The sequence below is a fragment of the Pelodiscus sinensis genome, unplaced genomic scaffold (genome assembly GCF_049634645.1).
Source record: "Pelodiscus sinensis isolate JC-2024 unplaced genomic scaffold, ASM4963464v1 ctg65, whole genome shotgun sequence".
NCBI lineage: Eukaryota > Metazoa > Chordata > Testudines > Trionychidae > Pelodiscus > Pelodiscus sinensis.
In genome coordinates this window covers 13,120-38,573 of record NW_027465825.1, presented here as the reverse complement: position 1 = coordinate 38,573, position 25,454 = coordinate 13,120, and the positions used below count along the sequence as shown (strand labels likewise).

Sequence of the window (25,454 nt, the reverse complement as noted above, 5' to 3'; positions counted from 1 at the left end):
TGTGTGCAGCTGAAAGCCCAGATGGTCAAGTAAGAAACTTGGACAACCAGGAAGAATCCATTGTGGCTGAAGCTAGAAACAAATGAGCAGACTTGACAAACCTTGGAGACAGACAGACACCCACAAGGGTGAGAAGACAAACAGGAGGTAACTATGACAATGGCCATCAAAGGATAACTGGAAACCCGTGAGATGAACACGATTTAAGGATTAACGATTGCAGCATGACATTGCAAAATGCACAGATTTAAATGGGTGTGTGCAAGCATAAAAACGTGGTGCGTTTGCCAGGGTTCTCTGGGTACAGCTGTGTAGTCTCAGCACACTAGACCATGACTGGCAGAGCCCAGCTCTTCACTCCTGTTCAGTCTAGCTGGCCACTAGATGGACCTGAGCCACAAGACCGGCAATGACAAGAACATCTGCAGGACGTGTGTGCATGCCACTTTTCAAGCTGTATTTTCAACCAAAGAGGCGCATTGCGTTTTCCCCTGAAAAAGATCCTGTGCGCGTCTAATAAGCACAATGGCTGTGGTTGGGGCAGAGCTGTTCTACAGCCATTCCCAAAGGGAAATGAGTCAGGCTGCAATACTCCTTGGGACTGGACACAGACAGGCGTGGTCACGGTTGGCATGGAACACGGTTTTTATTGGACAGTGGGAGGGTGGAGGGAGGAGGCAGTGGACCTCCATGGACCGCTTCACACAGACACCAGGAGAAGAGGTTCTCGGAGGGCATTCAGCTTCTGCATCTGGACGAGTGAAGGGGATGAGCCTCTCCACACCAGGCCAGATGGGATACAGGGTTCGGCCCCCGCCGCCAGACAGGGTTCCCTAAGCACGTGGCCCCCAGCAGCTCTCTTTGAATAAAGCCACAGAGGATGGAGACAGCCTGGAGCTCCCGGGGGGGAGAACCCGCCCAGAAATGCACGAGGCTGGCGGGGATCTTACAGGCATGGAAGGAAATTCCGGAGTGGCAACTGGCAGGAACAATGCTTGTGCTGTTTGGTCAGCCAGGACGAGGCTCCTCCCTGCTCATCTCTGATAGGGGTGCATTGAGGCAGACTTGATGTTGGTTTTGATGCCACTGGGTATCTTACCTAGAGAAGAAAGAGGAGTTGTGCAGTCACCTGATACAAGAAAGGGTCCACGAAGGACAGTCCCACCAAACAGCAGTGTGGAACCAGCCCTCCTGGGAGTCCTCCACTCCCAACCCCCAGCTCTAGGGCAGGGTGGTTATAAGAACGGCCAGACGGGGTCAGACCAATGGTCCGCCTAGCCCAGTGCCCTGTCTTCTGACAGGCTAGTGCCAGACGCTTCCAAGGGAATCATCCCGTCTCGTCCCGTCATCCAGTTCCGGGCAGTCGGAGATTTAGGGACACCCAGAGCATGAGGCTGTGTCCCTGGCCATTGTGTCTAATAGCACTGATGGCCCTATCCTCCATGAACGATTTAATCCAGCCCAATTATAGTTTTGGCCTTCAAAACTCCCATGGCAATGAGTTCACGGGTGGACTGTGCGTTGTATGAAGTATTTCCTTCTGTTGTAACCTGCAGCCTATTAATTTCATTAATTTCTCCTACTCTATCGTCCTTCTTGTACAAAAGCTGTTCCATGCCCTTCATCATTTGGTCGCCCTTGTCTGTATCTTTTCCTTTGTAATCTCTCTTTGCTGAGATAGGGCAGCCAGAACTGAATACAGTAGTTAAGGTGTGGGCATAGCATGCATTTATAGTGTGACACTGTTTTATTATCTATAGCTCTCCTAATGTGTCTAAACATTGGTAGCTCTTCTGACCGCTGCTATAAATTGTGCAGATGTGTTCAGAGAACTCTCTCTTATGACTCCAAGAATTAGTTCTTAAGTGGTAACAGTTAATCTAGACCCCATCATTTTGTATGTCTAGGTTTTCTAATGGGCTCTTTGCATTTATCTGTCACTGAATTTCATTTTATTGCCCAATCATCCAGTTAGGAGATTGCTTACTGCATTCTTCCTGAGATTGGCCTAATTTAGCAAGTGTCCCACGTTTTGAGACTCCTGCCTCTCTTCTACAAGTCACTTCCACAAGAGAACATCTTTTGTGGCCCTGGCATTCCTTGTCAATTTCCTTTTGCTTGTCATTTTACCCCTTGTCCCACCCAAAATAAATCCTTCCCCTCTCCTTGCTGATTACATCCTTCCTCTCATGTTTGCAGGCAGGCAGGTTTGCTACCACTGGTCATACACTGCTCTGCTCTAGCACTTTCCACTCCACAGCGATCTCAGAGCATTAATGACTAACACAGCAACTCTGTTTTCCTCAAGGTTAATTTAGAGTTAAGGCTGTTGCTCACAGGTGTTTGGCATCAGTACCATCATTGCACAGCTGGGAATTCACTGGTAGGCACTGAGATAGCCACACTCATTTCACTGACACCTTCTTCCCCAAATGTCATACCTGCCTTCCCTGGACTCTGAGGCAGCTCCAAGGACAATTTAGAAAATGGAGGTTTTTTAGTGAATTAAATAAAAGTAGCTCAACCAGCTCAGTTTTCCTTGCAATTTCATTCAGCTGTTTGTGTGCTGCCGAGTTCTGTACTGACACTGCATTGGCATTTCATTGCAGAAGGTGTGGGTAGTGGGGCTTCCCACACCCTCGGAGCGGGAGCGTTTGAGAGAGACATTAGCTAGATGTTTCTGCTAACAGGACCAGCAGTGAAATCGCTAACGATGCCGACACTGACACTGTTATTGGCAGAGCTTGTAGCTATCACCCCCACTCAGATCAATGTAGCTGTTCTCCCATTCTGAGCCAGTTTCAGGCTGCTGCTGACTCAGGCAGACACTACTGCATTGGTCATGCCAGGTTACATTTCAAAGGTGTTTCTTCACAACCATGAGGGCTAGAAATCACAGAATCCTAGAACTGGAAGGGACCTCGAGAAGTCATCAAGTCCAGTCCCCTGCCCTCACAGCAGGACCAAGCACTACCCCCTGACAGGTGTCTGTCCAACCTGCTCTTAAATATCTCCAGAGATAGAGATTCCATAATCTCCCTGGGCAATTTATTCCAGTGTTCAACCACCCTGATGGGCAAGAAATTTTTTCTAATTTCCAACCTAAACCTCCTTTGCTGCAGTTTAAGCCTGTTGCTTCTTCTCCTGTCCTCAGAGGCCAAGGAGAACAATTTTTCTCCCTCCTCTTTTTAACACCCCTTCAGAAACTTGAAATATTTTTTCTTGGGGGGGAGGGGGGGACCGTTTATGACATTAAACATATGCAGGGCTTGCCGAACCGCAGCGAGCCCTGCTCGCCAGCCGCGCTGTCCAGCAATCTGCGCATGTGCAGATCGCCTGAACCCGGCTCTTCTGGGTTGCAATCTACTCGCCCAGGCAAGTCGATTGCATTATTTGTCGAGCCCTGAACATATGCACGTTTGGAATAAAGCTGAGTTTCTGGAGCACATGTCCACATCACAAATCTATGGGCCCAGATTCTAATGCTAAACAGCAAGAGTCAGCACCTGTGTAACTCCCTTCCACTTTCAACATCTGCTGCGCAATGTCACCTTGTGGAGTACCTTAGTGATGACTCCAGCAGCTCAGGACGTAACAGATAGGACATTCACGGTCACACCCCCCCCAGGGGAGATCAGGAGTGAGCACCACACCCATTAAGTTATGGTGCAAGATTACCCAGTATGCAAAGTACGGTGAGTAAGGCCTTAAATCCCAGCTTGGCATGTTCTGAACATGAGGGCCATTATGCAACAGGCACACAGAGTGTGTATACACAGGGAGAATTGCGCTAATAACCTGTACTACAACTTTGGCTCCAGCTCACAGCAGGGAAGAGCACCTCCTCAGGCAACCAGCTCCATGTCATCAGCTGCAGTCCAGCCAGGCACCAGATCATGGCGGAGGAGGCGCATTAGTGAGCAGACACCGAGACACCTCAACGAGAATTCCCTTTTGAGGCAGGCTTTCGCCCAGAAACCAAAGGACACCTCTGGGTGAAAATGAGGGCAGTCGGCAACTGGCAGATTCCCCCCAGGGCAGGGGGCACACTGGAAAACTGTCTACAAGCCCCTTGTAGAAGCAAAGGGATTTTATCGAAGTGTAAACTTGGAGCTTGCGTTTTTCTATTTAGTTTCTATGTAACTAGTTTGTGCTGGAGTCCCTCACTAGCCCATCTCAGAAATCCAGTGTTGGTTGATTTCTTATCCCCAGCAGGCCTCTGGTGTGCAAACCGTAGGGGGCCACATGTGGGGATTAAGGACTGGGAGAGGAGGGATTCGAGGAGTAAGGACTGGGAAGTCAGTAGCCTGGTTAGAGCCAGGGGGAGACCTTATGCTTGTGGGCTGGCCTCTGGTGTCAGGCATCTGAACCATAGTGGTGCAGCATGAAAGCTCCTGGGCAGACACAGAACCTGTCCCCCTCTGGGCAGTCCTCAAAACTCTAACAGACCACAGTCCAAACAAATCGATCACAGACAGCTTAACGTCTCTGAGGCGGGCGCTAGGAAAGTGCAGGGTGTGTGGGGGTCGGGCAGGGCCTTACCACTGGGGCGCTCACACTCTGCTGGGGGGGAACATGGCACAAGACAGTTGCCTGAAGATGGCGTGTGCAGTCCCCACTGGGGGCTGTGCATTTTGACACTCCTGGCTGCAGGATGCTGGGAAATGCCTTTCATAAAACGGGATCCTCGCTCATTCCACGTGGAGGGGATGAGCATGGGCCAGCAGGGGGCTACCCAATGAAAGATCCAGGGAGATTAGCCTGGCTTGGGCTGAGCTCTGAAGAGCTGCGTAGCTGTATGTAGATGAAGCTTCGTATTCGGGTGTCTCATGTACAAGGGGAACATGGGTTCATTTCACTAGTTACTGTGTGGACAGAAACAACCCTTTGACGACTCCTGCTCTGAGTTATTAGTTTGGAGCGGCTGGGATCAGACTGGGGGTTAACCTAGGTCCCCAAGACACTGCAGCCCTGGTGCCCCCCCACGCCGGCCCTTGTCGTCACTCTGTGCGCAAGCGCTCAGCTACACTCGGAGCTGTGCGCGGCAGAGCCAGAAAACGCAGTCTTCTGTTCAGAAAACAGCACCAATGGGAAGCTGTCACACTCAGAACCCCAGCACAGATCCCCCAGGGACATAAGCAGGTTCTCCGTGGCCTGCTGTGTGGTTCAGCCGGAGGGCAAGGGGCACTGGGGAAGTCCTTGGCCGGTACTCTACAGGTCAGATTAGCAGGTCACAACGGCCCTTTTTAGCCTTAACTGCCACGAATCTATGAGCAATTTTGTACTACCTGGATTTTAGTTCCTCGAGGTCTCCCAGGAAGCTAGCTCCCCTCCATTCCCTGCCACGCATTCTCTGCTCTCCCTGCATGGATCTTGCCCCCAGAGGTCTCGCTCAAAGCCCTAGCCCCCAGCTTGACTACAGACCCCTCTGCTCTCCGGGCCGGCTCCTCCCAGCAGGCTGACTACGATGCTTGGGGTAGGACTGCTGGCTTTGATGCTCCTTTCTTTCTCCCCATGCACCAAGCACTCTGAGGCATTCTTCTGCCATGCTAATTTACCTGGCTGGCCTGCCTGTGGCATCTGCACTCCTCCAAGCATTGGCTGCTGCTGGCTGGAAGCGCCCGACATCTGGACCTGCTGGATGCCGGAAGCCCCTGCTAGGATGGCACTGGCCCCCGGCTGGCTTGCTTGGACAGGCCCTCCTGAGCCTGGGGGCCTCCGGTTTGACAGCCCTTTTCCAAAAGCCACAGCCGCCACCAGTGCATTGGTGTCCGCGGGGTTGAAAGTCTGCTTGTTCTGCCGTAAGCCTGCAGGGAAAGAGAAGATTTCTGGAGCATTTCAACTGCCTCGCCCATTGGCCACTGCCAGGAGGCTCTGCGCCTGTAACAAGGACGAGCTAAGGAGCTAGTGGCACTCAGGAGATCCTCACGGAACGTGCAAGTCAGTCTCTGTGTCTCATTCCCACTCCGTAAAACGGGGACAATAGCCCTGCCACACCAGGGTGCAGGCTGCTAAACTCACTAAGGACTGCGCGGTGCTCAGACACTGTGGTACGCCAGTGATACATCCGTGAGACTGCATAAAGGGTGTCCGAGATGCCATGCTAGGCACTGAGCAGGGAGCTATGCAAGGAAGTGACCAGCTTACACTGATGGTTGGAAAATTAACCCTGCACTCCGGAACAGAACATTCATGGGCCATGCCGTGCACACAGATCGATCCCCGCAGCCATGGATAGCATGTTCAGAGAGGGGAGGTGTCCTTTGTGGACAGCGCAGAGGCACCTGTGACATACGAATGGTACCTGCTGCCCACGCGCATTCTGCTTCCCGCTGCGCACGTGCTCCCACGTGGCACGGGCAGAGCTGGTCCTGTTGGCAGGGTTCTGCTGCTAGCCAAGGCACAAAGGCCCTGACCTTCCCAGTCCCTTCGTACCGGAAAGCAGCACGTTGGAGTATAATGCTAAGGGGGGGGGGCATGGACGCAGCTCGAAGAACAACAGTTACAGAACTGGTGAGTAACCGGTCAGGGGAAGAGGGGTCTGTCTTTTCTTCTTGCATGTCCATTCCACTGCGGGTGCAGTTTGGCCAGCAGGAAGGTTTCAGAAGTGGGGGGAGGGATAGCTCAGTGGCTTGAGCATTGGCCTGCTAAACCGAGGGTTGAGGGGGCCATTTAGGGATCTGGGGCAAAATCTGTCAGGATGGTTCTTGGTCCTGCCACGAGGGCAGGGGACTGGACTCGATGACTCTCAAGGACCCTTCCAGGCGTATGAGATAGGTACAGCTCCATATATTACATTATTATAAGTGACCTGAACAAGAGCAGAAAGGCCACTCTTCCAGACCAGCATCTTTCCACGAGGCTTGGAAAACAGCAATGACTCGTGAAAGCACGTCCCAGGTCGCAGGCTGTAGCCCTGCAAATGTCACTTACCCCAGGATTGCAGCTGATGCTGCATGAGCTCTGACAGGCATGACGATTACCACTTGTACCTGGAGCTCTTCAAGATGGATTCTGCATATTCCACTCATGGGACATATTGAGTGATCCGGGCATGAGTAGCACTGTACTGAAAAGGCTAGCCAGCTTAGCCATTGTATACATTGTCTTTTGGAAACCACAAAGGTTATTGAGACTTGCAGCGTTAGGAAGCAAGCACAAAACAAAGGTCTCCCCCTCTGGGAACTGGTTATCCTAGGAGCTTTGATTTCTTAGATCAGTGGGAATTCTACCAGAGCTAAAACACAGAATTTAGCCGAGTGAAGCCAACGTTTGTTTCTACTCAGTTTGTGCTGCTAAACCACAGCATAAATGCAACAATCCCCAGACAGACCATGCTCAGAAAAGCAGCCCCATGATGAGAGTAGATTCCCCACCTCCCACTCTAATAGTTACATCAGATGCTTCCACAACAGTTTAGGGAGTGTCTCAAAAATCAACTAATACAGCCAGGACTATACTAAAGCCGGAAGGTCGGCTTAAGGTAGCAACTCCAGCCACATAAATAATGGAAATAACGTGGCTGGAGTTGATGTACCTTAAGACAGCGGGGGATCGATGGGAGCAAACATTCCCGTCGGCTTCCCTTACTCCTCATGAATCACAGAGTATCGGTGCTGCCCTCAGCATTGGATTTAGCGGGACCTTACCAGACCCGCTAAATCGAATGCCAGAAGATCAGTCTCCAGCATGGTAAGTATAAATGCGGTCTAAGTATTTGGCATTTAAACTTCATGAAAACTATGTGATGTTACATGCATCGTTTTTGCTTATCTGTATCCTGTTCTGACGTAACAGCAAATATTTACCCTGTAATACCTCTAACTAAACAGCCCATCAAATGCGAAAGAAGCTTTGTATAAAGCAAACAAAGATTTTTAGCAAGAAAGTACTTATTCATGTGCATTCAAAGCCAAGTGGTCACTTTGTGTCATGATCAGCAACCCAAGACCCTAAATACACCCTGGGTGGTGGCCCTATCAGCTTGCTTTCTAGAAGTTATAAGCATGGATCCAGGGAAAAATCCTGTATCTCTGGGCTATTTGGACTCTTTTAGGGAAGGGCCTCAGGCCTGGTCTACACTGGCAGAGAAAATCAATGCAAGATACTCAACTCCAGCTACGGGAAGCGCTGATAAAAGCGCCCTCAGCATTTGATTTAGCTTGCCTTTACTAGACCTGCTAAACTGAACCTCAGAGGATCGATTGCCAGAGCGTCAATCCTCTGGTAAGTGGAAACATGGCCTCAGATGCAAAGTGGAGATTCCCAGGGAATCTGGGTACCTCAAAAAGACTTTGGGAAACTAGTAATTTGTTACATCATTGCCACCATTTGGAATTCTAGACTGTGATTCACCTGTGTATATATTTTATCTGCTTTAACATCTCACTAACTCTCACTTCCTTTTCTTAGCTAATAAACCTGGAGTTAGTTTACTACAGACTGACTACTTGTGTTGTCTTTAGTGTGAGATCTAGAAAGCAACATGACAGGGAGCGTGACTCTCTTTTTTGGTATGAATGGCCATTTATCACTATCTGCAGTTTGTCTGGGTAACAAGACAGACTGGAGAGTCTAAGGGGACTGTCTGTGATTCCACAGAAGGTATTGCCTTGGTGAACTCTAATTACAGAGCACACCGCCAGCTGAGGTCTCGGCCCTACTTTGATGTAGTCTGCCCAGAGGTAGGCACTCCTGGTTGTGAGCCACTCCCCACCGCATGACAGGTTATGCGTGATACAGCTGAGGTCAGACTCTCAAGCAGAGATGAAAGTGAAATTAGTCCTGGAAGGAAACCACATAGCTGACTTTTGAGGTGGAGGTCAGAAGATCCTCAGGACGAAGTGTCCCATTTTTGCCTTTTGTCTGGAGGAGAAAACTGAGGAGGATGCTTCTCAATTAATCTCTCTTATTCTGGGTGAGGAACTATTCAGACCTGTGGTGCCCTGTAGATCCACATGAACTGGAGCCATCACCATGCTAGAAAGAACTGGAAGATATGAAATGCTCAATCTGGATGGCTTCTTTGGATAGTTTACATTGGTGTGATCCAGAGCTATTCTGGTTTTAGGCTGTGGCCCCTTAGCCAACTGTGGCCCCATGCTGAATTCACAACCCCAGGGATCTGATGACTCTGAAATGGGAATTCTTTTCCAGCTCCAAGAGACGTCTCATCTTGGCCTTCTGATTGCCTGGACTCAATGTCCTCAGGTCCAACATGATGTCAGGGGGTTAAGACCTCTGTGTGGAGCACTCTGTCAAGGGCTTTGCCTGTCTTTCAATGGGGCTGAAGGTTTAGCTCCTGAACAGTTGAGTGCCTTAGAACAGGAGCTCAGTGCAGAGCCAGATGCTTTTGGCGTAATTGACTTCCTGATTGGAAATGCCTGGACCTGATTCAGACCAGCCGTTCTTTCCCTCGGGTGATTTTGATTCCCTCAGATCTCCAAGAGACAACAGTCAAAACTTCCTGTGGCTTGAAATCTTTTGTCTCTCCTGCTGGATGTGGGGAGTAAATGTGGTGCAGACAGCATAGCACAAAGAAAGCTGCCTTTTCTTTAGTCATTTGAAGCACCTGGGGTGGGCATCTGAAGCTGGGAAGACCATGGAGCATCACACGTATCTTTTAAAGCCGCACTTCTCGGTCTCTGGACCCCACCAGGTACTGGTACTGTCACGAGACTCTAAAACCGTGGTCCCCAACCCGGTGCCTGTGGGCGCCATGGCGCCCGCCGGGCTCTTTACATGCGCCCGCGGAGCAATCTGGGCTGGCAGGTGCCAGCCCCGGGTGCGCCGCACGTACCCTTGCCGGTTCCGGCTCCGGCCTTGGCCCCGCGGCACTTACGGGGGGGGGGGGGGGCACCGGCCCCGGGCGCTTGCCAGGGGGCGCCTTCCCCGGGCGCGCGGCTATGGGGGGGGGGGACCGGCTCCGGCCCCGTGGCTATGGGGGGGCCGCCCCCGGGCGGGCAAGTGTCCCCACCCCCTGACGCCCGGTGGGCGAACGGCCACGCCCCCTGGCGCCCGCCAACCTGAAAAGGTTGAGGACCACTGCTCTAAAACCTAAAGTACAGTGAACTACCGACTCACCAAACTGAACTGCCCGACTACACAGAGAATAAAGGCCCTTCTGAAAGTTCTTCCAGAGCCACAAGATCTGGGGAAGGCCCGGTCTGTCCGAGAGCTGTGCTTGGAAGGAAATGAGACGGAGGAGCTAATCCACTTCTTTCCCTTGTATCTAACACAACTTAGTGCTGTGTCTGAACTGAAGTGACTCTTAGCTGCACTTAAAGTAGTGAACCGTGCTTCTGCCTCTTTACAGGAGCAACAAACTGGATTACTCCTTGTATCCCCGGAGAGGCCTGGGCTGCTCAGGTCAGATTGTTCTGGGGTGCATGGGGCAGGGGCTGTGTTGGGGTCACCCAACAAGCAGTAACCAAGGCTGGGGAAGGCCAGGTTGTGGGCTGCAGAGAGCTGACCCAGGGCCACATAGCACACAGGGCACTGCCGGTTGCTGTGGAGGCTGAGTGCTGCAGCAGAGCAGGGTTACAGGACAAGTGGCGTCATGGCCTCTCATTGGCCATGGTGGAATGTGAAATGTGACAGCTCCTACTAATGAGTCGATAACATCAAAGCAAATACCCCACCCAGCCCCCACCCGCCTGGGTTTCCTGTCTGCTACACATCTGCCTTAGAGACGGAAAGCCCGCTGAGGCAGAGGAAACCTCTCTTTTGGATCTTGGACACCACCACTTACAGTATCAGCAAGGAAAAAACAAGAAACAGCAGCCCACATGGAGCGCGGCCCAGGCTGTCTGTGCCGGCAGACGCATGGCTGGGATGACGTGGAAGGATGCTCAACACCGTGTCACTCAGGGTACGTCTACACTACAACGTTAATTCGAACTAACTTAGTTCGAATTAGTTAATTCGAACTAAGCTAATTCGAACTAACGGATCTAGACTAAAAAACTAGTTCGAATTAGCGTTTTGCTAATTCGAACCAGCATGTCCACATTAAGTGGACCCTGAACCGGGGTTAAGGATGGCCGGAAGCAGTGCCGGCAGGGCATCAGAGGAGGACTTAGAGCGTGGAGATGCTGTCTCAGGCTAGCTGAGGGCTGCGCTTAAAGGGACCCGACCCCCACCCCGGACAGACAGTTCTCAGGGGTGCCCCGCTTGCAAAGCAGTCTTGGCTTGGATTGCCCGGAGTACCCACACTGGGCACATCACAGCACTTGGCCATCAGCCCGGCTGCACTTGCCGCAGGCTGCCATCTGGGGAGAGGGGGCAATCGGGGGGCTGCAGGAGAGCTTCCACCCCCAGAAGCCCGCAGAGCCAGCCCAGTCCTCCCCATCGGGGGCTCGTGTCCCATTCCTCCCTCACCTCCTTCCACTTACCCTTCCCTAGCCCCTTTTCTTGATGTACAAAATAAAGATAACATGTCTTCCAAAATGGAATCTGTCTTTATTGAACAAAACTGGGGGAGACTGGGAAGAGAGAGGCTGGGAGAGGGGAGGGCAACTAAAATGATCAGGGGTTGGGAACAGGTCCCATATGAAGAGAGGCTAAAGAGACTGGGACTTTTCAGCTTAGAAAAGAGGAGACGGAGGGGGGACAGGATAGAGGTCTCTAAAAGCAGGAGTTGGGTGGAGAGGGTGCATACAGAAAAGTTCTTCATTAGTTCCCATAAAGAAGGACTAGAGGACACCAAAGGAAAGGAATGGGTAGCAGGCTTCAAACTAGTAACAGAAAGTTGTTCTTCACAAAGCAAAGAGTCAACCTGTGGAACTCCTTTCTGCAGGAGGCTGCGAAGGCTAGAACTGGAACAGAGTTTAAAGGGAAGTGAGATCAAGTCATGGAGGCTGGGTACATGGAGTGGTATTAGCCAGGGGATAGGAGTGGTGTCCCTGCCCAACGTTTGTGGAAGACTGGAGAGGGATGGCACGAGATAAATGGCTTGGTCACTGTCTTCGGTCCATCCCCTCCAGGGTCCCTAGGGTTGGCCGCTGTCGGCAGACAGGCTACTGGGCTAGATGGACCTTTGGTCTGACCCAGAATGGCCATTGTAAGCTCAGGGCTCAGGGTCGGGGGTCTCAGTGGACCCCCTTGATTTTCATGCACACCTGCTCCTGGGTGGCCAGGCTGGCAGCTCTCCTGCCCAAGCCGGCCACTTTCCTGTGCCTAGTGCGGAGGTCGTGGACGAGGTCCACGATCTCCGCACTAGCCCAGGTGGGTGCCCGCCTCTTGCAGTCCCGGGCAAGCTCCCTTGAGCCGCCAGCCTGGTCCCGGGAAGAGGGAGAGGGCTGGGGGGCATCGGGTGGGTGGCTCGATCCGTGCCAGGTGCAGGGTCTGCTGGCTGGGTGCTGGCAGGCTTGCACCTGGCACGGGCACCGTAGCCAGCCCGTGCCCCTTTAAGGGGTCCGGGGCCGGGAGGGGGGCAGACGAGTTTCCCTGGTGTTGGCCAGAGTGGCCACCAGGGAAACCTGGGGAGAGCTAGCCTCCCACTAGTTCGAATTAAGGGGCTACACACCCCTTAATTCGAACTAGTAAGTTCGAACTAGGCTTAATCCCCGTGGAATGAGGATTACCTAGTTCGAACTAAGCGCTCCGTTAGTTTGAATTAAATTCGAACTAACGGAGCGCTAGTGTAGCGTCTATGAAAGTTAGTTCGAACTAATGTCTGTTAGTTCGAACTAACTTTGTAGTGTAGACATACCCTCAAAGTAAGACAGAGTAGGCTGTTTCATGTCTTGAAACACACTTAACCATGGGCATGCATCACACTAGGGTAGGGCTATATATATAAATAGATGCAAATAGCTTCTTTCACACTGATGGGCATGAATACAAAGATTAAGGCAAGCCTACACATCACACAGGCCCCGTTTATGTCAGTTCTGCTGATATTAATGAAATGCAAGTCACCTGATTTCCACCCTTACGACAGCACTTTTAAGGAGCAACGACGGTCCAGGAATGTAACTACTAAAACGCATCTCAACAGAAGACCATTATACCGGCTACCTTTTGTTTTGGCTCCCGCCCGCGGGCCCCTTGTTGAGCCCCGCGTAAACCAAACCGCACCGCGGGCCGCAATCAAACGGGCTGCGGGCCACATGTTGAATAGCCCAGGTCTACAGCAAGGCTACCAGCGGGCACATTCTCGACTCATTCAGAAAATGGCTAAGGGGTTTCTTGTTTTCTCCTGGACTTGCACGGCCACTCCAATTATTTTATTCTGTGTTGGCACACCCCAGGAGCTGCATTCACTACCACCTACAGGGATGCAAAGTGACATTCTGGACAGGACAGAACTCTTCGGAGAGATGCTAGTTTGAGTCCATTCAATTTCTCCAATGCACAGAATACTGCACGCCTGCCACCACAGAAACCCAACTCATGCACTCTGGATTCCCTTCCAAAAACCTGAGCTCTCTGGCTCAACGTCCCCCCGCCCCGGACCCTTCTCCCATAAGGCCTGCTGCTCTGCCTATGCCCTATGGTGCGTGTTCTACTTGCCCTTTCCATCCCTCCCTTTGCACCCCACCTCCACTCCAACGTGATACCTCCACTCTCAGACTCTCGCTCCTCCTTGCTGATTTTCTCCAGCAGGTTTGAGCATATTTTGTTCAGGCTCTGGATCTGCTTCTGCAAAGTAAGAGTAATGAGAAAGTGCAAGGACATTTCCAGCATAGTGCAGGACAGCAAGGCTCGTGTAGAAACCCTTTGCCTGGGGCCGTGAGACTGACTGCGGGCATTTAGGGAGCCAGGGCCAATAAAAGGTTGGGCTAGAATAGCCATGTAAACAACCGGAAGTCATTATGGTGATGTCACTTTAGGAGGAGATGAAGCCCAATCGTCTGGATCAGCTGGAGAAATCACATAAGAATGGCCATTATGGGTCAGACCAAAGATCCATCCAGCCCAGTGTCCTGTCTTCCAACAATGACCAATGCCAGGTGCCCCAGAAGGAGTGAACAGAACAGGGAAACATCACATGATCCCTCCTGTCGCCCATTCCCAGCCCCGACAAACAGAAGCTAGGCATATCATTCCTGCCTATAGCCATGGATGGACCTAACCGCCATGAATCTATCTAGCTCTTTTGTAAACCCTGTTAAAGTCCTGGTCTTCACAACATCCTCTGGCAAGGAGTTCCACAGGTTGTCTGTGCACTATGCGAAGAAGTACTTCCTTCTGTTTGTTTTAAACTTGCTACCTATACATTTCACTTGGTGACCCCTAGCGCTTGTTCTATGGCAAGGAGTAAATAACTCTTCTTTATGCACTCTCTCTACACTCGTCATGATTTTATAGACCTCTATCCTATCCCTCTTTAGTCATCCTTTTTGCAAGCTGAAAAGTCCCCGTCTCCTCATAGGACAGTGGATTCCATACCACTGATCATTTCTGTTGCCCTTTTCTGAGTCTTTTCCCATTCTAATGTATCTTTTTTGAGATGAGGTGACCACATCTGCACACAGAACAGCTGCTCCCCGAGTTACGGCCATCCACACTTACGACCAAAGTGGTCGTAAATGTGAATCCGAGTTACGAACGGCGATCCGCACTTACGAACAGCGCGGTTGCCATGGAACTCTATGGGATCCGAGTTATGAACACTTCGAGTTACGGACCAAGTGTTGGTCCGTAACTCGGGGAGCGGCTGTATTCACAATATGGGTGTACTATTAATATATATATATATATATATATATATATATATATATATATATATATATATACATACACACACACACACACACACACACACATACAGGCAATAGAATATTCTGTCTTATTCTCTAACCCTTTCTTAATGATTCCCAATACTGTTTGCTGTTTTGACTGCCGCTGCACACTGAGTGGATGTTTTCAGAGATCTATCCACAATGACCCAAGCTTGCTCTCTTGAGTGGTAACAGCTATTTTAGTCCCCATCATTTTGTACATACAGCTGGGACGATGTTTTCCAATGTACATTACTGTGCACTTAACATTGAATTTCACCCACCAGTTTGTGGCCCAATCACCCAGTATTGTGAGATGTTTTTGTAACTCTTTACAGTCTTACTGGGACTTAATAAAAAACTACTCAAGAGAGTTGTCTGCCAGTGTTGTTCCTGCACTGTTCACCTGTTTTTCTGGATCATTTATGAATGAGTTGAATAGGATTGGGTGCAGGACAGACCCCTGCGGGAGACCACCAGGTACCTCTCCAGTCTGAAAACTGATCAATGATTGCTACCCTTTGTTTCCTGTCTTCTAACCAGTGACCAGGGCATAGTATCCAGAGAAACGGGGAACCTGCACCCTTTCTCTGGACAGCTCGCTGTTCCTTCCCTACCTGAGCCGCATCAGCACTGATTCGAGTTGCATCTGTGATCAGCTGCTTCTCCTGCTCCTCCACCTCAGGGTCAGGCTTGGTACGGAGATGATCTGGCACCACCTCATGGCTGAAGACTGGCACACGCCCTTCTGTCTGTCGCTGGAAGAACCCAACAATCCAGACTCAGAGCCCAGCAGTCACACCACTGGGGCAAGGAATGCAGGTGAGGGAGCCAGAGCCCTGGCTAACAACGTGCTGCAGAGGGATCTGAGCTACAAAGCAGTAAGTGATTTGGGTCTAATAAGTTCTATGTCTGTCCTCATGGTATCCAACTATGCTATGGGCCGCTTGAGATCTCTTCTCCCCCAGGGTGACACTGGTCACAACAGTCATGTTTAGTTGGGATCATAGGACCATAGGGCTGGAAGAGACCACAGAAGGCCATCAAGCCCAGCCCCCTGCCCTAGACAGAACCAATCCCAACCACGCCACACGTCAGTATCAGGGGCTGGGAGTTCTTAGTGGCACGTCTGGACAACAGAATGTGCAAAGGGGAACCTGGGAGAATGCGGCTGGGCAGCCAGTGGGGAGGCCAGTCAGTGCTGGGGTAGTCCCTCGGGGGGCTCTGGCTGCACGTTCGCAGAGTGGAACAAGTAACACAGATGGGCCCGAAGTGCAAGTTTGCAGGTGGCAGCTGCTGTGGGATAAGCCACTCTTCCCCACAGCGCTCACCCTCTCTGCCCTCTGCGGAATAGCTGCATGTTCAGCACCAGGAGGCTGTAGGGGAGTCGGAGCTCGTGCCTGAAGCCCAGCCCAGTATGCCCCGGGGAGCAGCTCAGAGCTGCTGGGCTCTTACCATGATCTCCTCATCACGATCTGGAGACAGCACCAGAGGGATGATGACCTGGTTGCGCATCAGGGGTGTCTTCTCGTGCTTCAGCACTTTGTTCAGCGTGTTCAGCTGGCCTGAGAGCAGCGCAAAGCTGTCCAGGACCGAGGGCCTGGGAAGGGAGAGGGGATGAGCGAGACCGGGCATGTGCTCACAGCTGTGAGACCCTCACGTCCAGGGGCCGCACAGGCTGGGTGAGCAATGGTCGGCTGTGAGAGTCCTGAAAAAAGCCTAACTCCAGGACAGCCGACAGATTTCGCCAGGCCCTAGGCAAGCTGGGGATTGGCTCCAGGTCTCTGGAAGGGGTGGGGCCTGGCCTCCCCCAGCCAGCTCTTCAGGGCTCTGTCCAGGCTTGGGGCCCCAGCTGCTGCCATTACAGTGGCAACGGCGGGTGCGAGCCTTGTCCCCTTTAAATCGCCAGCCCCAGGAAGCTCTCAGGAACAGAGGGCTCAAAGCAGGGACTGACAATGCCCCTCCCTGTGGGATGCCGGTGGAGGGTGCGGGGCAGGCCCAGCATCACGGGGAGGGGAGAAGGGGAGCCGGGGCCTGGAGATGCTCACTCCCCATTGTATGTCACATGGCTGTGCCCGAGACACCCGTCAGCTCCCACTGGGAGGAGAGAAGGGCTCAGGGCCGGATGTGACACTTCAGAGCCAATGAAGCAGAGGAGGTTTCTGGGGGTTCTGACAATCGTGAGGTATAAACAGCAATGCTCTCCCGCGCTTGGCAGCAAGGAGAGCCTCCGCCACTCAGCCACTGGGCCTGACAAGTCTCAGAGCGAGCCGCGTTTGTCTGTACGTGCACAGACGAGGAGTCAGTCCACGGCGCTCCTTCCCGCGGGTCCAGACGGTGAAGATGTCATCACAAGGAAGCCCCTGAAGAATTCTACAGGAATTTCAACAATTTCCACCCCATCAACCTCGGCCGGGACCAGTCCACACAAGAGATCCACTTCCCGGACATTACAGCTGGTCACATACACAGCACCCTATACCGAAACCAACTGATGGCTGTTCTTGCCTACACGCCTCTAGCTTCTGCCCAGGACACATCCCCATCACACAATCAGTTTTCTACACCCAAGCTCGAAGATACAAACAGATTTGCTCTAATCCCACAGATCGAGACAAACACCTACAAGATCTTTATCAGGCATTCTTAAAACTTAAACACCGCCTCAGAGAAGCAAGGAAACAGACTGACAGAGCCAGACAAGTACCCAGAAGTCACCTGCTTCAGAAGGGGGCTGCCATCATGTGATTTCCATAGCAAGCCTCTGGGGAACGCACAGCAACAAACGTCAGAGCTGCCTGTGTAGCAGTCAGGCCGCATGGCTGCCAAGGCCAGGAACTGCGGAACGAACAACAGACCCATCGCACAGCAAATGTGGCTTCTCAAGACGTTCTTCTCCACGCGAATCCCACTCAAGGGCTGCTTCAGAGCCATGGATGCAGCTTCATGCTAGGGGTGTGAAAGCATCACTCTTCCCAGGGACCAGTTAACTGGTGCTTGGGAGCAGCCTGCTGCAGACAAAGAGCTGTCCCAGTGTCAGGGCTGGGAGGCTCATGGTGCCGGTAGTAACAGCCCCCGCACTGGGATCCGCTTTATCAGTTAACCAGTTACACGTTAGGTGACCCTAACCATTAACTAGGATTTCACAACCCTACTTCATGCACAAGGCCCAAGTGCCTCTTTAGCACGAACCACGGCTCCAAGCCACAACTACGACTTTTACTGCCGCACTTGGGGGGAGGAGGAAGAACGACAGAGACCCCCCCAACCCGGAGCGGAATGACACTGAGCTGGACTCTGTCAGGTTTCAGAGCGACTCCATCCCTGGCTGGATGAAGGAGCTTACGGCTCTGCTGAAGGCTCTGATTCAGTGCAGATCCCAGCCTCCCATGGGACTGTGGGTGCCCCAGTTTGGTGCCAAGGAGGCGACAGTGGCAGGTCTGCGCCGAACCAGGGATGCAGCGCAGAGCCAAGGATGGATCATCCCCTCCACCAGAACTCGGCCTCCTGGTGGCGTGGCCAGATAGGTCAGAAAGCCATTCCCAGGCAGGGACAAAATCTAACCGGATCTTTCCTTTCAGTGAATTCGGAGAAAGCCGAGAAAGTTGGTTGCCAGTGACAGCGAATCAGCCAAGACGTTTGCTAAACGTTTCCAATGGTTAAATGCACTCTGTCAAAAAGAACGATTCATTTCCAGTCGGAATTTGTACAGCTTCAACTTCCCGCCACTGGATTGTGCTAGACTTTTCTCTGTTATTAATAAGGCTCTTTAGTCTCTTTGTTTCCCCATAGCTACTTATAGACTGTAAGTCACCCCTTAACCGTCTCTCTGTTAAGAGAGACTAAAATAGCAGACGTTATCACTGGTTTTCTAATCCTTTATTCATTCTTGTGGCTCTTCTCTGAACCCTCTACAATTAATCAGCCTCCTTACTGAATTGTAGGCACCAGAACTAGCCACAGGACTCCAGCAGTGGTTGAAGAGTGCCAAAATACAGAGGCAAAATAACCGCGCTCCTAGTCAACATTCCCGTTTATTCCTCTCAGGATAAATTTAGCTCTTTTGGCCAGAGCACGGAGAGCTCATATTCAAATGCTTATCCCCCAGGACCCTGGGAGCCACAGCTTACCAGGACAGAATCTCCCATCCTGTAAGCATGGTTGACCCTCTGTCCCAATAGAGATACATTAGCTATATTAAAATGCACACTGTCTGCACTCTACTTAGCCAGGAGACCAGGTCACTCAGTGACCTGTCTCTTCATTATTTAATACTTCCCCTATTTTTGTGTCATCTGCAAACTCTATCAGTAACAATGTGTTTTTCTCCAGCTCACAGACAGAAATGTTAAATAATGTACATCCAAGAACCAGTCCCTGCAAGACACCACTGGACACATGCCCACTTGATGATGATTCTCCATTTACAAGTCCATTTTGAAACCCTTCAGCCAGTTTTAATCCATTTAGTGTGTGCAATAGTCCAGATGTGGGCATATCACGGCTTGAATTAGAGGCAATAGCAGTTTGCACTTCTACAAAGCCTGTAGCTGCTTCTTTGCTCAGAGGATCATCTGCCAAACCCAGCGTGTGGGCCCCTGCCCTCCGTAATCACCTACCAGCCATGTGGCAACACCCCCATTGCTAACATGAAAAGTTAACACTGAGGGTACATCTAGACTACAGAGTTTTGTCGACAAAGCTTCTGTCGACAAAGAGCATCTACACTACATTCAGTTCTGTCGACAAAGCAAGCTGCTTTGTCGACATGGCAGTGTAGACGCAAGGACAGTTTACATGCAGTAATGCTTTCTGTCCACAGAACTCTGTCGACAAAAGGCGTTATGCCTCGTGAAATGAGGTTTACCAGCGTCGACAAAACTGCTGAGTCCTGTCGACGTTATGTCGACAACTCAGCGGTAGTGTAGACGCAGGTATAGTTTTGTCGACAAAACCCTGTAGTCTAGACACACCCTGAGAAAGATTTTGTGGGTGGCGATTCTTTTCATGTGATTCAGCAGGTGGAAAAAATAAGGACCACACGTGCAGTCGGGTCTCCAGCAAGCAGAAGAGCACATCTTGCACAACACGGCAGACTAGCTGTGGCACCCCGCACTCACAAGCATGCACATACGTACCAGGTGAGCCGATCATACTCATTCTCGAGCTTATAGATGAAGCTGACCAAGGAGTTTTTCAGGTCAGCCACCTGGCTAATAAGCGCCTCCAGAGACAACTCCAGTTGCTTCTCCTCCCTCTGCAGAAAGTGGGAAAGAGAGGGGTTAGGACACAGCCTAGTGCTCTGGTCACCACCTGTGCCGACCCCCTGCCAGACACACTCGTTTGCAGCACCTCATGCCCCTTAGCAGACAGAGCAATCCCATTCTCCCAGGAAAGACCTGTCCTGGAGATAAAATCCCTGGGCTTTCTCTGCCACACTCATTTCCCTTTTGCCACAACACATTCTCGTGCAGCTCACAAGGCAGCTGGTCTCTCCTCCATTTCCTAAGCACCTCTACTCCTGACCTCCAGACCCACCTGATATGCAGGTAACAGACTCTCTCTCTCTGCCCACCCTTGGTCTCTTTCTGACCACAGGTCCTTCCCCACTGCCGGGACCCTTGCAGGCTCCCACGTTTCATCTGCCACTTTTACTCCGTGACAGGTTCTGAGACACTGTGGTGATCAGAGATGTTAACATTAATCAACTCATCGAATGGTCTACAATAGGGATGTGAAAAGTTAACCGGGAAGTGTCTCCCTAAACAGGTCATGCTTACCAATTCTGGTTAACCAGTAACCGTTGGGGGGCCCACTGTGGACAGGACACATCCCCAAGGCCTTGCCCTGAAGGACTGAGTAGGTCTGCTAGTGATAAACAATTCAGTCTGTAATCGACCAGATTTGTTGTAGGTTTTTGCTTTTTTAAATGACATGGGATTTCCATGAAGCGATTAACAAGGATCTTATCTGAAGAAGCTCATGATGCTATCTATTTTTGTTAGTCTCTACAGTGCCAAAGGACTACTTGTTATTTTTAAGCATCTTCAGTGTTCATATCGACATGCCAAAGTAATTTAGTAGATTTCAGTGCCAGAATGGACAATTGTGATCATCTAGTCTGACCTTGTGTATAATGTAGGTTAGAGAACTGCCCCACAATCATTCCCAGAGACTACCTTTTAGAAAAGCTTCCAATCTTCAATTAAAAATGGCAAGCAATGGAAAATCCACCATAACTCTTCATAAGTTGTTCCTATGGTTTGTTGCTCTATTAACAATTTACACTTTATAGCCACTCTGAATGTGTTTAGCTTCATCTTCTAGCTATTGGCTCATGTTAGATTTTTCTCTACTATACTGAATGGCCAGTTATTAAACACCTGTTCCTCAGAAGTCACTCTTTAATCATCTCTTCAGTAGGCTAAACAGATCAACCCTCCTGCATCTATCACTATAAATAAGGTATGAATTGGATATTGCCGTTATTTTGATTTCAAATATGTCACTTTGGTTTCCCCTTATTAAAAACACTTACGGGTGTTCCATACAGGCTGTCTTTGAAATAAACTAAGGAGGGGCTTTACCACTCTTGTATCTAATCCAGGAAGAGTTCTTACTTAGGCCAAAATACTGGCACTAAACATCATAATTGCCTCTGTCCATGCATAGAGTGCTGCATCAATACAAACGGTGTCACATCCACCTCTGTAGCTACAAAAACGAGCTGCAAATACAGGCAGTCCCCGAGTTACGCGGATCCGACTTATGTCGGATCCGCAGTTACGAACGGGGGTTTTCTCGCCCCGGAGGATGGGAGCAGCGGGACGCCCAGATGCGCCGTGGTCCGCCGCCCCCGTCCTCCGGGGCGAGAAAAGCTGCTCCCCGTCTCCCTGGCCTGCAGGGAGACGGGGAGCAAAGCCTTGGAGCACGCCCGCAGCGGGACAGCCCGGGCGCGCTTGAACTGTCCCCCGCGGGCGTGCTCTGCGGCTTTGCTCCCCGTCTCCCGACCAGCAGACCAGGGAGATGGGGAGCAAAGCCTCAGAGCATGCCCGCAGTGGGACAGCCGCAGCGCGCCTGGGCTGTCCCGCTGCGGGCGTGCTCCAAGGCTTTGCTCCCCATCTCCCTGCAGACCAGGGAGACAGGGAGCAAAGCCACGGAGCACGCCCGCAGGGGGACAGCTCAAGCGCGCCCGGGCTGTCCCGCTGCGGGCATGCTCTGAGGCTTTGCTCCGCGTCTCCCAGGTCAGCAGACCAGGGAGACAGAGCAAAGCCGTGGAGGACTTGGGTGGTCCCGCCATCCCCGTCTCCCTGGTCTGCGGGGGGGGGGGGAGGGGATGTGTGCAGCTAGTGCCCCCCCCCAGCAGACCAGGCTTTTCTTGCCTACCCCTGGGGTAGAGCAGCTGGGGGCTGCCGGGTTGGTCCCACAGCGCCGCTCCAGACCAACCCGGCAGCACCCCAGCTGCTCTGCCCCAGGCGTCCTGATTCAGCCGCTGCTGGTCAGTTTCAGCAGCGGCTGACTTGGGGACACCTGGGGCAGAGCAGCTGGGGTGCTGCTGGGTTGCTCCAGTAGTGCCGAGGAGCCGCGCTACTGGAGCAACCCAGCAGCACCCCAGCTGCTCTGCCCCAGGTGTCCCCAAGTCAGCCGCTGCTGAAACTGACCAGCGGCTGACTACAGGAAGCCCAAGACAGAGTTGCTCTGCCCCAGGCTTCCTGGAATCAGCCACTGATCAGTTTCAGCAGCAGCTGACTTGGGGATGCCTGGGTTTCTTAAGTTGAATCTGTATGTAAGTCAGAACTGGCATCCAGATTCAGCCGCGGTTGAAACTGATCAGTTTCAGCAGCGGCTGATGCCAGTTCCAACTTACATACAGATTCAACTTAAGAACAAACCTACAGTCCCTATCTTGTACGTAACCCGGGGACTGCCTGTATCTGCATTGACACCCATGGATGCAAATACCCCACAGATATAAAGCAAATATCCACAAACTTGCACGGTTCTAGAGATAAAACTTCTGTCAGCATCTGCAAAAATTAACCATGGTATACTCATGGATATAAAGCAGATATCCACAGATTTGCAGGGCTCTATTCATGCAATTTAGGGTAGGTGGAAAACCTACACCATTATTTATTACTCTGTGATTTGTATTGTCATTTGAGATCAAAATGACTTCCTGTGTTTTTGTCCTGGAGAACTTTTTCTATGGCCATTTTTATGCTAATGAAGCGCGGGAGATTTAAATCCCTACTTCATTAGCAATTGCGATACGTCTAATTTGCATCCCTTTTCTGAAAAAGGGATGTAGTCTAGATTTAGTGGCTACGTCTACGCTGGCATGATTTTCCGAAAATGCTTTTAACGGAAAAGTTTTCCGTTAAAAGCATTTGCGGAAAAGCGCGTCTAGATTGGCAGGACGCTTTTCCGCAAAAGCTGATCAGAGCTTTGAAATAAGCCCCGCCACTCCCCCTCTGCCCCTCCCGTCAGAGACCCCCCCCGGGTGCCCCCGCCTCTCCCCCTCAGCCCTCCCGTCAGAGACCCCCCCCGGCGCCCCCGCCCCTCCCGTCAGAGCCCCCCCCCCGGGGCCCCCGCCCCTCCCCCTCAGCCCCTCCCGTCAGAGACCCCCCCCGGGTGCCCCCGCCTCTCCCCCTCAGCCCTCCCGTCAGAGACCCCCCCCCCCAGCGCCCCCGCCTCTCCCCCTCAGCCCTCCCGTCAGAGACCCCCCCCGGGTGCCCCCGCCTCTCCCCCTCAGCCCTCCCATCAGAGACCCCCCCCGGCGCCCCCGCCCCTCCCCCTCAGCCCTCCCGTCAGAGACCCCCCCCCGGCGCCCCCGCCCCTCCCCCTCAGCCCTCCTGTCAGAGACCCCCCCCCCGGGGCCCCCGCCTCTCCCCCTCAGCCCTCCTGTCAGAGACCCCCCCCGGGGCCCCCGCCTCTCCCCCTCAGCCCTCCCGTCAGAGACCCCCCCCCCAGCGCCCCCTCCTCTCCCCCTCAGCCCTCCCGTCAGAGACCCCCCCCGGCGCCCCCGCCTCTCCCCCTCAGCCCTCCCGTCAGAGACCCCCCCGGGTGCCCCCGCCTCTCCCCCTCAGCCCTCCCGTCAGAGACCCCCCCGGCGCCCCCGCCCCTCCCCCTCAGCCCCTCCCGTCAGAGACCCCCCCGCACCCCCACCCCCACCCCTCCCCCTCAGCCCTCCCGTCAGAGACCCCCCCCGGCGCCCCCACCCCTCCCCCTCAGCCCTCCCGTCAGAGACCCCCCCAGCGCCCCCGCCCCTCCCCCTCAGCTCTCCCGTCAGAGACCCCCCCCCGGCGCCCCCGGCCCTCCCCCTCAGCCCCTCCCGTCAGAGAGCCCCCCCCGGGGCCCCCGCCCCTCCCCCTCAGCCCCTCCCGTCAGAGAGCCCCCCCCCGGGGCCCCCGCCCCTCCCCCTCAGCCCCTCCCGTCAGAGACCCCCCCCCCCGGGACCCCCACCCCTCCCCCTCAGCCCCTCCCGTCAGAGACCCCCCCGGCGCCCCCGCCCCTCCCCCTCAGCCCCTCCCGTCAGAGCCCCCCCCGGCGCCCCCGCCCCTCCCCCTCAGCCCCTCCCGTCAGAGACCCCCCCCCGGCGCCCCCGCCCCTCCCCCTCAGCCCCTCCCGTCAGAGACCCCCCCCCCGGCGCCCCCGCCCCTCCCCCTCCCGTCAGAGACCCCCCCCCCGGCGCCCCCGCCCCTCCCCCTCCCGTCAGAGACCCCCCCCCCGGCGCCCCCGCCCCTCCCCATCCCGTCAGAGACCCCCCCCGGCGCCCCCGGCCCTCCCCCTCCCGTCAGAGACCCCCCCCGGCGCCCCCGGCCCTCCCCCTCCCGTCAGAGCCCCCCCCCGGGGCCCCCCCCCGGGGCCCCCGGCCCTCCCGTCAGAGCCCCCCCCCGGGGCCCCCCCCCGGGGCCCCCGGCCCTCCCCCTCCCGTCAGAGCCCCCCCCCGGGGCCCCCCCCCCGGGGCCCCCGGCCCTCCCCCTCCCGTCAGAGCCCCCCCCCGGGGCCCCCCCCCGGGGCCCCCGCCCCTCCCGTCAGAGCCCCCCCCCGGCGCCCCCGCCCCTCCCCCTCAGCCCTCCCGTCAGAGCCCCCCCCCGGCGCCCCCGCCCCTCCCCCTCAGCCCTCCCGTCAGAGCCCCCCCCCGGGGCCCCCGCCCCTCCCCCTCAGCCCTCCCGTCAGAGCCCCCCCCCGGCGCCCCCGCCCCTCCCCCTCAGCCCCTCCCGTCAGAGCCCCCCCCGGGGCCCCCGCCCCTCCCCCTCAGCCCCTCCCGTCAGAGCCCCCCCCCGGGGCCCCCGGCCCTCCCGTCAGAGCCCCCCCCGGGGCCCCCGGCCCTCCCCCTCAGCCCCTCCCGTCAGAGCCCCCCCCCGGGGCCCCCGGCCCTCCCGTCAGAGCCCCCCCCCGGGGCCCCCGGCCCTCCCGTCAGAGACCCCCCCCCGGCGCCCCCGCCCCTCCCCCTCAGCCCTCCCGTCAGAGCCCCCCCCCCGGCGCCCCCGCCCCTCCCCCTCAGCCCTCCCGTCAGAGCCCCCCCCCGGCGCCCCCGCCCCTCCCCCTCAGCCCTCCCGTCAGAGACCCCCCCGGGGCCCCCGCCCCTCCCCCTCAGCCCTCCCGTCAGAGACCCCCCCCGGAGCCCCCCCCGGGCCGGCTCAGCGGGGGGGGGGGGTGCCGCCGCCGCTCCGCTCACCTGCATGGCTGCATCCTCTGAAGACACCGACCCCCTCCCCCTTC

General features: G+C 54.2%; 1 protein-coding gene across 1 annotated transcript; it reads right to left on the bottom strand.

The window, feature by feature from the left end:
* Positions 1-627: 627 nt before the first annotated feature.
* Positions 628-25,454, bottom strand: MED8 (mediator complex subunit 8). The gene is made up of 7 exons (XM_075914611.1): positions 25,411-25,454; positions 19,865-19,983; positions 16,182-16,326; positions 15,344-15,484; positions 13,563-13,644; positions 5,559-5,807; positions 628-1,099 (listed from the first exon to the last, which is right to left on the bottom strand). Exons 1-7 carry the CDS (start codon positions 25,414-25,416, stop codon positions 1,035-1,037), a joined length of 807 nt encoding a protein of 268 aa, XP_075770726.1. The 5' UTR covers positions 25,417-25,454; the 3' UTR covers positions 628-1,034.

What these genes read in the sequence shown, in the direction of transcription:
- MED8 (XM_075914611.1), bottom strand. An exon ending in GAGTATGATCGGCTCACCTG is followed by an intron (nt 16,327 to 19,864) that starts GTACGTATGTGC and finishes CTCCCTTCCCAG; the next exon opens with GCCCTCGGTCCTGGACAGCT. An exon ending in GCCACAGGCAGGCCAGCCAG is followed by an intron (nt 1,100 to 5,558) that starts GTAAATTAGCAT and finishes TTTCTTCTCTAG; the next exon opens with GTAAGATACCCAGTGGCATC.